The 14,281-nt window shown below is 31.3% G+C and overlaps 2 protein-coding genes across 5 annotated transcripts in view; one reads left to right on the top strand and one right to left on the bottom strand.

Moving 5' to 3' along the window:
• Window positions 1-3,144: 3,144 nt before the first annotated feature.
• Window positions 3,145-4,357, bottom strand: LOC113523402 (succinate dehydrogenase assembly factor 2-B, mitochondrial-like). Its single transcript, XM_026909361.3, has 3 exons — window positions 4,183-4,357; window positions 3,963-4,096; window positions 3,145-3,570 (listed from the first exon to the last, which is right to left on the bottom strand). The coding sequence occupies exons 1-3, from the start codon at window positions 4,198-4,200 to the stop codon at window positions 3,300-3,302; spliced, it is 423 nt and encodes a 140-aa protein (XP_026765162.1). The 5' UTR covers window positions 4,201-4,357; the 3' UTR covers window positions 3,145-3,299.
• Window positions 4,358-4,965: 608 nt separating this feature from the next.
• The window catches only part of LOC113523498 (cytoplasmic dynein 2 heavy chain 1), a 77,525-nt gene continuing 68,209 nt past the window's right edge, over window positions 4,966-14,281 (top strand). For 3 of the 4 annotated variants that reach the window (XM_052895680.1, XM_052895681.1, XM_052895683.1), the window contains exons 1-15: window positions 4,966-5,147; window positions 5,948-6,081; window positions 6,561-6,722; window positions 6,802-6,901; window positions 7,872-8,001; window positions 8,278-8,411; window positions 8,799-9,043; window positions 9,117-9,216; window positions 9,302-9,441; window positions 10,011-10,232; window positions 10,550-10,693; window positions 11,286-11,504; window positions 12,409-12,594; window positions 12,853-12,981; window positions 13,854-13,999. In XM_052895680.1, coding sequence (XP_052751640.1) covers window positions 5,111-5,147; window positions 5,948-6,081; window positions 6,561-6,722; window positions 6,802-6,901; window positions 7,872-8,001; window positions 8,278-8,411; window positions 8,799-9,043; window positions 9,117-9,216; window positions 9,302-9,441; window positions 10,011-10,232; window positions 10,550-10,693; window positions 11,286-11,504; window positions 12,409-12,594; window positions 12,853-12,981; window positions 13,854-13,999 — 2,228 coding nt within the window. In that variant the 5' untranslated portion in view covers window positions 4,966-5,110. Of the gene's footprint in view, window positions 5,148-5,947; window positions 6,082-6,560; window positions 6,723-6,801; window positions 6,902-7,871; window positions 8,002-8,277; window positions 8,412-8,798; window positions 9,044-9,116; window positions 9,217-9,301; window positions 9,442-10,010; window positions 10,233-10,549; window positions 10,694-11,285; window positions 11,505-12,408; window positions 12,595-12,852; window positions 12,982-13,853; window positions 14,000-14,281 lie in introns of those variants that run through there. The other variant, XM_052895682.1, reaches the window with a different exon arrangement.

Below are 14,281 nucleotides of genomic sequence, written 5' to 3' on the forward strand. Positions count from 1 at the left end.
TGGTTTACAACTAACAATCTTATGTTAAACGCTGAAAAAAACAAAATGTGTTAATTTCTATCTAAAAGTTTTAATACTAATTGCAATATTAAATTAAATGACGAATCTCTCGAATTTATAGAATCTACTGTCTTTCTAGGAATCACACTAGATAATAAAACACAATGGGGTGCACAAATTCAAAGCCTTGCAGCGAAACTAAGTTCAGCAGCTTTTGCCGTGCGTAAAGTTAGACAGTACACTGATACTGATACTGCTAGATTAGTCTATTTTAGTTATTTTCATAGTTTACTCTCTTATGGAATATTACTATGGGGAAAAGCGGCAGATATTAAGAATATATTCATATTACAAAAACGTGCCGTTCGAGCGATCTACTATATGAAGAGTCGTGACTCATTAAGAGAGAAATTCAAAGAGGCAAATATTCTCACCGTTGCTTCTCAATTTATATATTCAAATATTCTATATGTTCATAAAAATCTTGGCTTATTTCCAAAAAACAGCAATATTCATAATATTAATACTAGATTTAAAGACAAACTTGCTGTCCCCAAGTATCGTTTAGAAAAAGTTAATAGGTCTTTTATGGGAATAGGTATAAAAATTTACAATAAGATACCAAAGGATATGTTGGAATTACCCTTAAATAAATTCAAAACATCTGTTAAATCATATTTACTGAGCAAAGCCTATTACTCACTAAACGATTACTTGAATGACGAGTGTGCATGGCAATAGTTGTTCATGCACTGAATTTTCATTTAATGTTAGACATAGACACCTATATAAATATACATTGTAAATAAACTGGCTTTGAAAAAAAAAAAAGTAATTCAATTGAGTTTCTTGCCAGTTCTTCTCAATTGGACCTATATACCGAACTGGACGGTAGGGTAAATATAAAATTATAATGTAAAAATTTGACGTTCATAAGCGGCTAAAATGTCCTACATGAATAAATGATTTTTGAATTTTGAATTTACTGTTATAGATAAAATTTCCTATCGTGTGATAGACAGAATATGTGGTACCATGTTTTTTATATCTAGGTAATAATACCTATAAAAATACTTATATTTCCTACAAATAAGGGAATAAATCTTATTGCACAAATAAGGGGATAGGCAATAGATTGTGTTCCATGGTGTCAAAGGAGAGAATCGGTCTTCTATTTTCATAAAAAAGAAGAAAATAAAAAATTAATATCACTTCAAAATTGGTGAATCGCAGAACAATAAAAAAAAATTACAGTCGTTTACATAATAAACCCTTTTTTGAGTAAAACATATGCTTCAAACTACTAATGGAATTCAAAAGAGGTCCCTATGATATAACGACGAATATGACGTGAGAATGTTCTTTTGCAGCGCCTACCTCTCTTCCGCTAACATGACACGACATTGATCGTTTTCTGTAACCATTATGTTGCTTCATTTTTACTGTTCCACCTTAGCTAGTAAAAAACACCGCTTAAATATTGGAGGACCTCCAAAAGGTGTGAACAACTTCAAGGTTTCTGGAAACTATTCTGGTTAATTCGGAATTAATTATTCACCATCGGTCAATGACCTGACTTCATCCTCACCTGTCAACCTATAAACTTTAGGCAGTGGTATTCTTTTCTTGGCTCTAAGAGCACACCTTCAGTGTGGCTTGTACGGCAATTATTGATTTATGATTTTCTCATTATTCTATATAAACAAGGGCGTAAATTGTTTAATAACTCTTTTACACGGGGGAAAGGACGAGTAAGAACCTAGCAGCTTTACTACTAGTAATATATCCTACCAGGTCGACCTCCACGTGGTTCCCCCTGAAAACCATCGTGGTTAATTTCGCCATAGAATAATTGACATGATTGTTAGTAATAGGGTTTAACAGCTCCATTGCTAGCAATATGCCCCTATCAAGTATCTAACCTCCATATGGTTCCTTCTGGAAACCATCGTAGTTAATCCTTGTGGAGTTCATCACGATAGGCTAACTGATTTACTTTCATTTTAACTTATCATCTCTCACTGGTGTCCTGGCAGTGAATACCGATGGCGCAGAGGAGATCACTATTTCGTTGCATTTATGGATATTTGACAATTAATTGATATAAGGTATTTGTTTATAAAAAATATTTTTTACATGCCTCATAAAATATCTCTAAAGCCTGTTTTTTTTTTCAATGGATGATAATGGAATGGTAACTCCGCCTAACTAACGGTATTCACTGGCGGGGTACCAGTGAGTGATGATACGTGAGAATGAAAAGGAAGGTCAGTTAGCCCATCGTGATGAATACACTTGGAATTCAGCACGATGGTTTCCAGGGGGGACCACTGGGAGATTGACCTGTTAGGGTATATTGTTAGCAACGGGACTGGTAATTCGCATTACTGACAATCCCCTCCCGCCATATAACTGTGGTTGCCAATTCGCCTGCCAAGTGTGGCAACTACTGGCAGCCAAAGAGGAGGCTTTTATGATCAGTAGACAGTTAGAGGCTTATATGATGATTTGTTTATAAAAAGATTTTTTACTTTATATTTAATTTATTAAAGGCCCTGACATGTAAACCTCCATGCTGTCTCCTTGGAAACTAGTGTCATTAATCCTTGATGAAATTGTTGGGACAGTCCAACTAACCAATTTCGGGGGGAAAGGGATTGTTAGTAATAGGGTCCAATTGACCTATTGCTAGCAATACACCCTATCAGGTCGGCCTCCACACAGTTCCCCTGGAAACTATTGTGGTTAATTCTAGTGGAATTCGTCATGATGGGCTAACTGACCTGCCTTAACATCCTCACTAGCGTATCCCAGCGCAAGCGGGGTTACCTTTCCATTGTCACCCATTAAAAAAAACTAACCGATTCCTATCCTCACCACTTAATAATTTTTTATCTATTCCATCACTGACTGGTGCCTCACCAGCACATGCTAATAGCACAGAGGGGTAACTATTCCATTTTTAATCTTAAAAAAATTACTTCACTGGAGGAAACAGATATATCTCTATCAGTCCCATTGCTACCTGAGTGCTGCTATTATGTTGAAGATATTAAGTTTATCCAGTGGTGAAAAGTAGAACATTATTTATGTATGTATATAATGAGTAATGTTGAAATATATATTTTAATAATAAATATAACAATAAGTAATATACATATATTTATGTGACATTTAAAAGCATTATTAACAGAAATTAATGACTAGTAACAACTACAAACTAATCCTAATAATAATTTATTTATCTACATGTTACATCCTGTAATCTTTATGTAAAATAAAGGATATCATTTTATAATTTAGCTCAAGTCAGGTTGGCGTAAAGATACTCTATCTTCATTTTTAGCATGTTTCTTTAAAAGGTTCATAATCTCATTGTCAAATTCCTTAGGTGTAGGTTTCTTTTCAACAATCCAATGAAATATATCCCAATCATTAGTCGGTGAATTGATAAGACGATCATACATCATAGTTTGCTGCTCATTGAACCCATCCAAGTATTTTTTAGCAAATGTACTCAGTAGGAGATCATTTTCCAACATACCCCTTTTACGTGATTGGTAGTGAAGTCTGAAATAAGAGAATATTTTTTTATTATGGTCATATATAAAAAGAAAGATTTCATTTTACAAAAAAAACAAAGCTTTAAAAAATTGCAACTGAATTTTAATTTTGTAAACTATGTGGATCAAGTTTGTGCAAATGTGTGTTAGTCATCAGTGATGTATTTGGCTCAGCATGTTTCGCATTTTTTCTTTGATTGTGCATAAAGATGCATAAATCTACACTTTTGTTTTGTCTGAGACTTAAGTACAACTTTTCTTAGCAACTTATAATTGTGATCTAATTTATAATTAACTACCCATTTCATTTTTAAATATCTACATACATATCTGTCACGCTTGTCTCCTTTTAGGGTAGGCAAAAAGATTTTTAAATATATAAAATATAAAAAAATATACCTTGCTTTGCGTTTCTCCAATGTTTGTGGTTTTTCTATGTCATAAACAGGTATTTCCAAGTAAGTGGTATCTAAAGGTTTTGTAGTATCACCATAAAATGCTATACCGCCAAGTTTTTTTGTAAAGCTAGAAACCTGAAAATAGAATAAACATTACTATTACATATTTTGTAAGTGTTAAAGATAGAATTACTTGCATTAAATTGAACTGAAATACGCACTAATTGTCGACGCAACATATTGCTACAGATATACTAGTGCACTATATAGTAGTATAGGGAAATAAACACTGAAGAAAATTAGTTGAAGTTAAAAATGAAAAAATTAATAGTACGCATTGGAAATAGGAAAATATTTATGCTGAAATCCTGTGTTGCCAACTAATATCAGCTATATTGTTCGAGCTAAATGGAATATCAAGCTTTAACTAAACTAAAATTAATTTTTTCTGAGCAATTTTTGGTAATGTTTTTTTATATACACAGACGTTATTCTATTTTATCGATGATTTTTAATTTAAGTTTAAAAGTTAAGTTTAAGTTGAATCTAGAGTTAGAGGTAAAATGAAAATATAGAGACGGATGAGGAGAAAAAGAGCTAAATATAGCCTTAAAGAAGGATAGATTAGCAAATACTCAAATTTAGCTTACAGAGCACAGAACACACAACTAAGACCGACAATATTAACAGCGTTATTTTTAATTTATGACAGTGACTGCAGATAATGAAATCTTATTTACATGATAGAGTGCAATTAGTTAAAATTTAAGAACTAGGAATAACAAAATCTTTTTTTTTTTTTTAGTACGTTTGTTCCATTGTGGAACAGGCTAAGGTTAACAAAATCTTTGGTTAAAATAAAAGATATAAAGCAAACCTAATCTGTTTTGTAGGATCAATATAGTCTCTCTAATCTGTTATCTATATATAATGAAAAAAAAATCTATATATTTAGTTGACAGTTGATGTTTATTTTGACAGTGCCATAGTGACATAGGATTGGTTTCCATAGCAACCGTTGTTGTGACGAGTAAAAATTTAAAATACTTAATTTAATTAGAAAATTATTAAAAAAGAATAATATTATATAGGTTTAGATATAAGTTTATTGATTTCTGGATAGGTATGTAATAATCGTCAATTGGAGCTATGTCTTCTGCACGGGAATTCATAATATATATTACTGGTAAATAAATTAATTTGGTATATAAAATATTAAACGCTATATTAGTGTATGTTTTTTTTATGGGTGATAATGGTATGGTAACCCCGCCTGCGCTAACGGGATACGCTGGCGGAGCACCAGTGAAGGGTGATAGATGAGAATGAAAACAGGCCAGTTAGCCCATCATGATTAATTCATTAGGAATTAACCATGATAGTTTCCAGGGAGAACCGCGAGGAGGTCGACCTGGTTGGGTATATTGCTAGCAATGGGATTCTCAGTCTCCATAACTAACAATCCCTTTCCCCCCTATTAGTGTATGTTAGCTACATATATATCTTTACTAAACGACCTTATTAACTATTTATTTAAATTCAAATACTTGTTATTGTCCATCGACAATGCTTTGTTATACACAATCATACAAATATTTAATATGTATAGATATGTGAAAACTTCTAAGGAATTTTTATTCATGCTTAGATGGGATTGCTGAGTAAATTTGAATTAGTTTTGGCTTATATGGAAAAAATCCATAATACATATGATTTTTTATTTATTGGCAGTGATTTTTTTATAATAAGTATCAATATAAATAATTTCTATTTATATTGTATTATAGATTCAGAAGACAGTTTTACAACAACAAACATTTTTAACAGCATCAATATTTATCTCAAACTTTATTTCTTATTTAAATTTTATAATTGTACACCAAATATGTACCTTAGAAAGTAGTGCAACTCAAAATAAACTTTGAAAAACTTTATTTCACATTCTATAATTATTGTATTAAGGAATTCAATATTTTATATTTACAGAGCACTATTATTGTAAGACTAAATTAAATGTGAATGAAAATCATGAACAAGTACTTGCTGACTTCATACAAAATGCACATACACTTTTGTTGCAAGGAATTGTGGAGGGAGATTCTTTATTATTTTTTACAAAGGTAAATTATGTCCACTTTTAATTTTATTATAATAAGTGCCACAGAATTACACCAATCACCTGGTTTTCAAATTAGGATACCTTGTGTTACAAGGATTGGAACAATTATTGTAACATCTGGGCACAAAATTCTCCAATTGCAAGAACTTATTAAATAAAGTTTGTTTAATGAATTAACCTGACTGAGAATTGAACCTGAAACCACATTCTATATAAAATAGTAATGTAGTATAAATATTTTAATACCATAATAGTTTATTATAGTCCTACAAACCTGACCCATAAAGGGCATTATATTATTACAAGTTTACAAAAGGTAATATATTACCATTCTTACTGGATCACATTGGTGGAGTTTTATTAGATTTTTTTCTTTTTTGTGTGTATATATGTAATGTGGTTTCTTATCTTAACCCTTAACAATGATTGTTTTTATTTTAGTGTATTTTTTGGTATTATATGTATTTGAGAATTTTTCAGATATGCAGTAACAAAAACAAGTCTGTGGTTTTCTACAAAACTTATCCACAAAATTTGCTTCAAGAAGATTCCATAAAAAGCATAAATATCATAACATTATCAAACAGCGCGGCTGAATCATTATATCATATATTACAACAAGTTTCACCATTATTAAGCCTAGTGAGTAAAAAATATTTCATAACATAATAATAGTGACTGCATATAAAATTTACTTATTACATGTATGGTGTTTTTTCAGGAAGATAATCTCTATTCAAACAAATTACAAAAGAACCTTTCAGAGCTTGAGATTAATCTACGGATACTTACATATGGAAAAAATGATCAAACAATGCATTGTTAGTATTTTTATGTATTATAAATGTATGTATAATGTATTATAAAATATATATAAATATTTTTATTATTTTATATGAAAGGTACCATAACAAAAAAGTTTATATATACTATGTCATGGTGGTATGATATTGTGCCATGCTATGATATCTACTGCTAGTTTTCACCATGCAGGTTTTTCCATATACTTACATAATTGTGTAACATATAGAAATTATTTAAATGTATATGAACAAAAAAAAATCAGTTTTATTATTTATGAAACCACATTATGTACAGTATCATACATTTTTATACATAATTTGATATGGTAAATCATATTCTATCAATCATGTTATCCTGATATTTTTTATTTATACTATGAAGATGTTTTTAATTTTTCATAGATAAAATAGTTACAAAAAGAAAAAAAAAAGTAAACAATATAAAGTGTAATACAATATTATTAATATAGAACTAAATACATGGGAGCAAATCTATTAGTCAATCTATAATCAAACATAAAATGAAAAACTAAGGTGGCATTTAAACATTTACATGTATTGGAATGCATGACAATTCGTCATATAGGTGTGGAATGGCTACCCTTTACCATATGTATCGTAAAAGGCGATTAAGGGAGCTTATGGTCGAGGAATGGGCAGTAGTGCTCTTATTAAAACAACACCAAAAGCAAAACTATGTTTACCAACCCACTTGTCAAGCATGGTAACTACTGGCAATAACTGACTTATGAGGTGACTATTGACATTGGTAGCCCTACTTCATCCTCACTCCTCCTCACTTCATCCTAACTTCACCCCCTATAAGTTTTTCCCAGAAGAAAGTAGCCTATAATCATCTCTAGGATCACATTTATCTTTATACCAAAATGCATTATAATCGATTCAGTGGTTTAAGCATGAATGCGTAGCAAACAAACATATAAACTCATTTTTGCATTTATAATATTAGGATTGTCACTGTTTTTAGTCATTATGTCAATCGAGGATGAAGTAAACTATTGGAACCTACGTGCACAAAAGAAAGATAGTCCCAAGAAGGAAAGAGAATCTGCATCTACAATCTGCGAATTTTTTGAAGATATTTCAGAGGAATTAAGGTGAATTATGAAAAACTATTCTTTAAAAGTATTTACTGTAAATATTAGCCTTAGATTTTTTGTTTCTAGATAGATTATTGAGTGTAAAGTGTTAAAGTACATATGTCAATTAGTTGCACAATATCCATCCATACTACCAATTCTGCATTGTATGAAACTAGATGGTGCTGTGTGAAACGCAAAACCCAACCCTATTAAGTTAATATATAAAAGTTTAGTGTAATTTTGTTTACTTGTGTAATATTAAATGTAAATTTGTTTGATTTAATGTTATAGGTCAATTCAATCTAGCAGTATTTCTGAAATACGAGAAATCACAGAAAATATCGGTGGTCTTTTAGACGACGTATGGCGTTTCACAACATTACTCTATCCTGAGGATCGAATGATGCACATATTTGATATTATTAGTAAGTATATAAGATTTTTTTTACCTTCTATATTATTCTGATAATTAAACAGAGTTATGTCGGAATTGAAGCAATTGGAAAAACTACAGCACCTTTCTCATCTATTATTATTTATTTTTAAATGTGGACTGAATATTATTTTTATTCCGGAAGATTTTTGGTAACACGTAGATACACTACATAGATAGATGATTAATCACGTACATTTTGCTGCTTGTAAGGCAGAGATAGAACTCTCGAGTAATTCAGTGTAGTTTGAGTTGTTTAACCGCTCGATATATTATTATTCTCTTGAAAATAGCTTTAGTGGTATTCGAAAATAATCTTAGTCAGATTCACGAGCAAGCCTTGGTCAATTTACTTACATCTAACGTAATCTTTTTTTAGGTCACACTATATGTACCACTATTCAAAAGAGCTGCACTAATCTTGAATTATGGAAAATTCAATCAACATCAAAAGAAAATGAGATTTTAATACACTTATCTGAAAGTCTTAAAGTTATACAAACTTGGATTAGTGCATGTCAGTCACTTACAGAAACCTATTGGCCGAATTATGCGCTTCATACATGGAATGGAAAGGCTTATGTACCACAGTTTTGTTTCAATTTTCAGACAAGACTGAAAGAGGTGAAACTTTGTTCCTTTTGTGATTTATTAATTTTGTTTCGAGATAATAGTGATATATTTTTTTTTACTGCAGATTAATCAAATACGATCTACATATTCTCAGTTAAATAAGCTTTTGACTAATAGTGAGAAAAGTGAACTAAAAACTCATTTATTTTTTGAACCCTTTGAAAGTAAGTAGCTGTCTTAGTTATGGAAAATGTTTTGTATGTAACAGATTGATAAAAATAATAAATTATAATAATGTTGTATGCCTAGGTATCAATATATGGTTGTGCAATGGCCCAAATCAAGCTTGGGAATCTGCAGTGGCAACATTCGCAGCAGCGTTAAGACCAGCTGAATCTAAAATTGCCGAAAAATTAAAGCCGAGGCTTCATAATACATCAACTAAGCAGGTATACTAAGAAGGTTATAGTGAAATTTTGCTTTACATCGACACGGTTAAAATGTCTGACTTATCCTTGCTATCAAGAAGTATTCTGACCCAAAATTCAGAATAGATAGTAACCCTAAATTACTATAAATTTTTTATTGTGTGCAAAGTGGGCCATAAATTTATGCACTTTTGAAACACGAATAAAAATAAAACTACGATTGTTGTTTTATTACTCATTTATTTAACATAATAAATATTTAAATAAATTGATTTCTTAAATAACATTGTTGAGTTGTTGAGATGTGCGCTGTGTCGTCATTAGCACTCTTGCAATCGACAAAAGCTGCAAAAGATCGTGGCTATCTTCTCTTGGACGTCATGTTTTAATTGGGATATAATTGGGGTATAACATTGTTTTACATAAAAAGTACAGTACTGTCCCGTGAAGCACTCCTTCGTGACTAAAATTGCACGAAGCAACGCAGTTTCCCGTTACCCGCGCGCTCTTCTTCTTAAGGTTTTTGAGGAATGCAGTGTTGCTATATACAAAAATTTTTGGCCTATTATATAATATTATATTTTTTTCAGATGCTGTATGAGTTTATGCGATACAAGGCATTAATAGAAAGACCCCTTGTCAAACAGGCCCTTAATAGTGAATTGGATATATTTGTATCCTCCCTCTTCACTATGCTGAAAACAATACAAAGTCAGCTGGACTCTGATGAAACAGATGTTAAAATGTATCAGCCGCCGGAAATGTCGCCCATCGTACAAAAGGTCCAGTGGGCAAAACAGATGGAAACTAAAGTATGTAAATTTATTAATGATAATGTTATAAAAAATATACAAATCATAATGCGTTAATTGTTGTGTGCATACAAAATTATGAAGTGGGCAGAATTTGAAGCCTCATTTTTTACACCACATTCAAACACAATTCAATATTCAGAAATATTGAAAAATGTTTTGTTATTTTTGAAAATTGACGAAGTTTGCAAGCAGCATTATCAATAAAAAGTAAAGTTGCTTGAAAGTGATTGGAATCGTTGTTTGTTTTTTATTTATATTATACAGTAACAGAATTGTTCTGATTACATATTAAAAAGATTTCAATTTATTTTCAGGTAAAAGATATTCAAACATGTGTCGAAAATTATCTCAATGAGTTTGAAAATAGTATTGAATTGTCTAAACTTTCTGTTCGTCTCTTGAAAGACCTTAAAGACATGTACATGCAACTTCACGAAGAGTGGTGTAGAGATTTGCAGGTACATACATTTTCCTATAAGGGTCAAGAATTTATAGTTTAAAAAAGAAACCAGCTTTTATTCTTATTCATCTATAATCGAAGAATTTACAAAATTAGTTATGAGATAAATCCTTTTAAAATAGACAATTAGCGAAGATCATGTAAGAAATCGTGTGCCGTGTGGTTCCAGCATAGAATGGGCCACTTTTCTTTACATGTGGATGTCGTAAGAGGCGATTAAGAAAACTCTAGGAGTGGACACCAGCATCTCTTAAAATCATCACCAAAGTCTAACTGCGGTTGCTAATCCACTTGCCAAGCGTGGCAACTACTGGCAACCCTTTCCTACCTATTAGAGGATGTCTATGTTATGCAGTGGGCAGTTAAGGGCTGATATGGTATAATCGTGGTAGAAATAAAAAAAAAACAAAATGCAGTGAAAGTCAAAACCTGTGACAATTTAAAAGTCTCTTTGATTTGGCAATGAAAAAAAAACAATAATTAAAATTTGGTATTTTATATACGGTGTATTGCTTAACTTGTAAGAAATATATAAATACACAAATGAACCATGTTACTTCTATAAAGTAACATTTTAATTTCTATTTAAGGCCCAAGTGAAGAATGGATCGCTTCAGCTAGCATTGGATAAGCCAGTGGTAGAATTTTGCAGTAGCAACCGCCTCATGGTGGTGAATTTCAACCCGCGGCTAGTATGGGCCGAGCAAGAAGCACGAGCGCTGGCCGCGTGTGGACTGCCGCTGCCCGCCGCCGCTTCTGCCCTAGATGCACTTTCTGCCGCACTTGTGCACGCTCGTGCTTTACAGCAGGTATATAATTTATGTATAGGCAACTGTATTGTAGAATCTAACAAACTTACTAAATTTGTCATTTCAGGGTTTAATTTTGTGTCCTTCAATGGGAATACAGAACTTAAGTCGCAGCGTTATAATTACCTTTTTCTGTACTTATAATTTTTAAATATAGCCGATAATATATACTTATTATTATCAAAAAAAATATTGGTAGTAAAAAGTGACAAATTTATTTTATTTGTTCCTACTGGATACACAATAGTAGGGGCAGGTGGGAAAAAAAACCTATTTTTACCACTCAGGGGCAAAACATGATAGGGACAAGTGGCACTAGCCTATCACATAGTTCAGCAGCGATCTACTACGGAGACTTTTATGTAGGCTAATAATAAACACAGTATTAAGTATAACTTTGACCATGAATAAGAATGAATAGTTCAAACTTGAAATATTAGACCATTTATACCGGAATATGGGTACATTTGCTTCAATTGTCAACTTTCAAAAATAATTAAGTAATTTTTAATGTATTTGTATGATTAATATAAAAGTGATTTATTGTTTAACATGTGTTGTACATATGTGATATATAAGTGAGAAAATACTTGTACTACTTCCTTGTGCTACATAAGGTAAAGACGAATTTTAAATTCCTAAGCGCCAACAATAACTATTATATTGTATGTATATTATAATCATCATTTTATGTTGTTTATTTATATATTATTTATTGTGTATAGGTATACATTATTAACTGTTATTTTCTTTACCTATCCTATTTTTACGAACCCAAAGGAATCCCAGTAGTAGAGTACTAGCATTAAGTCCGCCTTTTATATCATATTTTCTTTTGGTCATTAAAGTTATTTAAATGCATATATAAATAAAATGTTAACGGTATTTATGTACTTAATTTCAGGTGGCATCATTCCATAACACATTAGGCGAACGCATGATTCCGTCAACGCGGCCGATGATGTTGCAGGCCGCACTAGACCTATCTGCCCTCGTTCAAGACCAAAAGTCAGTGTACTGGAACGACGTCGAACAGCTAGCGAACTACACTGACAAGTTGAAGAAAGTTGTTCTTAAACTCGAGTCACAGGTAAGCGCAATCCTCCAAACACTGAGTAGTTCTACCAACTCACTAAACGAATATTTAGAAGGCAAACATGCTTGACTATAGTTTGGGTATGCATCTGAGTTGCTTGTTAAAAACTTGAGTTTCTTGCCGGTTATTAATCTACTAGCTGAATTATATTTTGGAAAAATTTACTGGGTTAACTAATACTGATTAATTTATTAAAAAAAAAAGTATTTTTTATTGTAAAAATGATATTTTAACATTGAATTTGTATTACAGAATACTTATTTAACAAGTCAACACATAGCTATACGGAACATTGTGGAGAAACTGATAGACACTGAACTTTTATCACAACAATCCGAATGGAAGAAATCTATAAAGGACATTAGAGACATAATAGACAAGGCAAGTAACATAGTTATTTGCATATTTAGTATTTATTAATATATTACTTTGAAAAACCGAATATTGTTTGTTTAAAAATAAATTATAAAACAAATTTATTTTTATATTTAATAGTTACTTTGATTGAACTATATGTAATTTGAACTATATGTAATTTGTTCTATGAGTAACGTTTTATGGTATATAAATGCTCGAGTGCTCTTATAACTCAGTCAGTAATATGTATATCTTAAAACCGACCTGCCCCGGCTTACTCATGTGAAATCTACCCATTTAATACGTAAAAAATTCTTTATTTTAGGAACGAAATTCAGCCATGGGTAATGTAGATTTTATTGAAATTTCTTAAATGCATATTGTTTGCTCTAACTTGAAGAATAGAAGAAGAATAAAGGGTCGCCAACGTGCATGTAACATCTCTGATGTTACAAGAGTCCATAGGCTACGGTAATTCCGTTTACCTTCAGACGGGCCCTATGTTTGTTTGCCACCATAGTAGTATAAAAAAACTTACTGAGTGTTCGTAAACAATTCATTTTTCGAGCGACTATACGTATATAGTGTATACACAAAAAGGCTATGAATCTCTCACATAAACATATGTATACTCGAACTGACTCTAAACTAAATTATTTAAATTTGTTCATCGTACCACTGCTGTTAACTTTCTCGCGTTGACTTCCAGTGTGTGGTCATAGCTATATTGTATCATAGGCTAATTTTGTTTAGTAAAATAAACTTATAATTTATTATCCTGATAACAAAAATGGATCTGATAGGTGGCGGTAGGGAAAAAACCGACATTTGTCGAGTAGTCTAGTTAATAGATTATTTAGTTTAAAATATTAAAGTTATCTTTAACATATTTATAGGTTGAATCTAATGGCTACAAGAATACGGAATTATGGAGATCACATTGGGATTGGCAACTGTACAAAGTTTTGGAGTGTCAATATATAAAGACGTTGCTCTCATTGCATAAACACTTTCCACACGTAAGAGTGGATTTAGTAATCCGGTAAGTACAAAGATATATATATATATATATATATATATATATATATATATATATATATATATATATATATATATATATTAAATCTTCAATGTTCTACTTATCGTTGTGTTTACTGACAATGTTTTGAATATGGCTTCTTTTATCATCATATCGTAAGCTTAGCTCCACATTTCATCATCATCTTCACACGAAGGTCGCCTCACTAGCCTTAGTGTGTTATTTTAAATATTTAAATACGGCATACACAGCGTCGTATCACATACCATCTTTCTTTTTCATATG

The sequence above is a fragment of the Galleria mellonella genome, unplaced genomic scaffold (assembly GCF_026898425.1).
Source record: "Galleria mellonella isolate WM207_F2 unplaced genomic scaffold, CSIRO_AGI_GalMel_v1 utg300, whole genome shotgun sequence".
Lineage (NCBI taxonomy): Eukaryota > Metazoa > Arthropoda > Insecta > Lepidoptera > Pyralidae > Galleria > Galleria mellonella.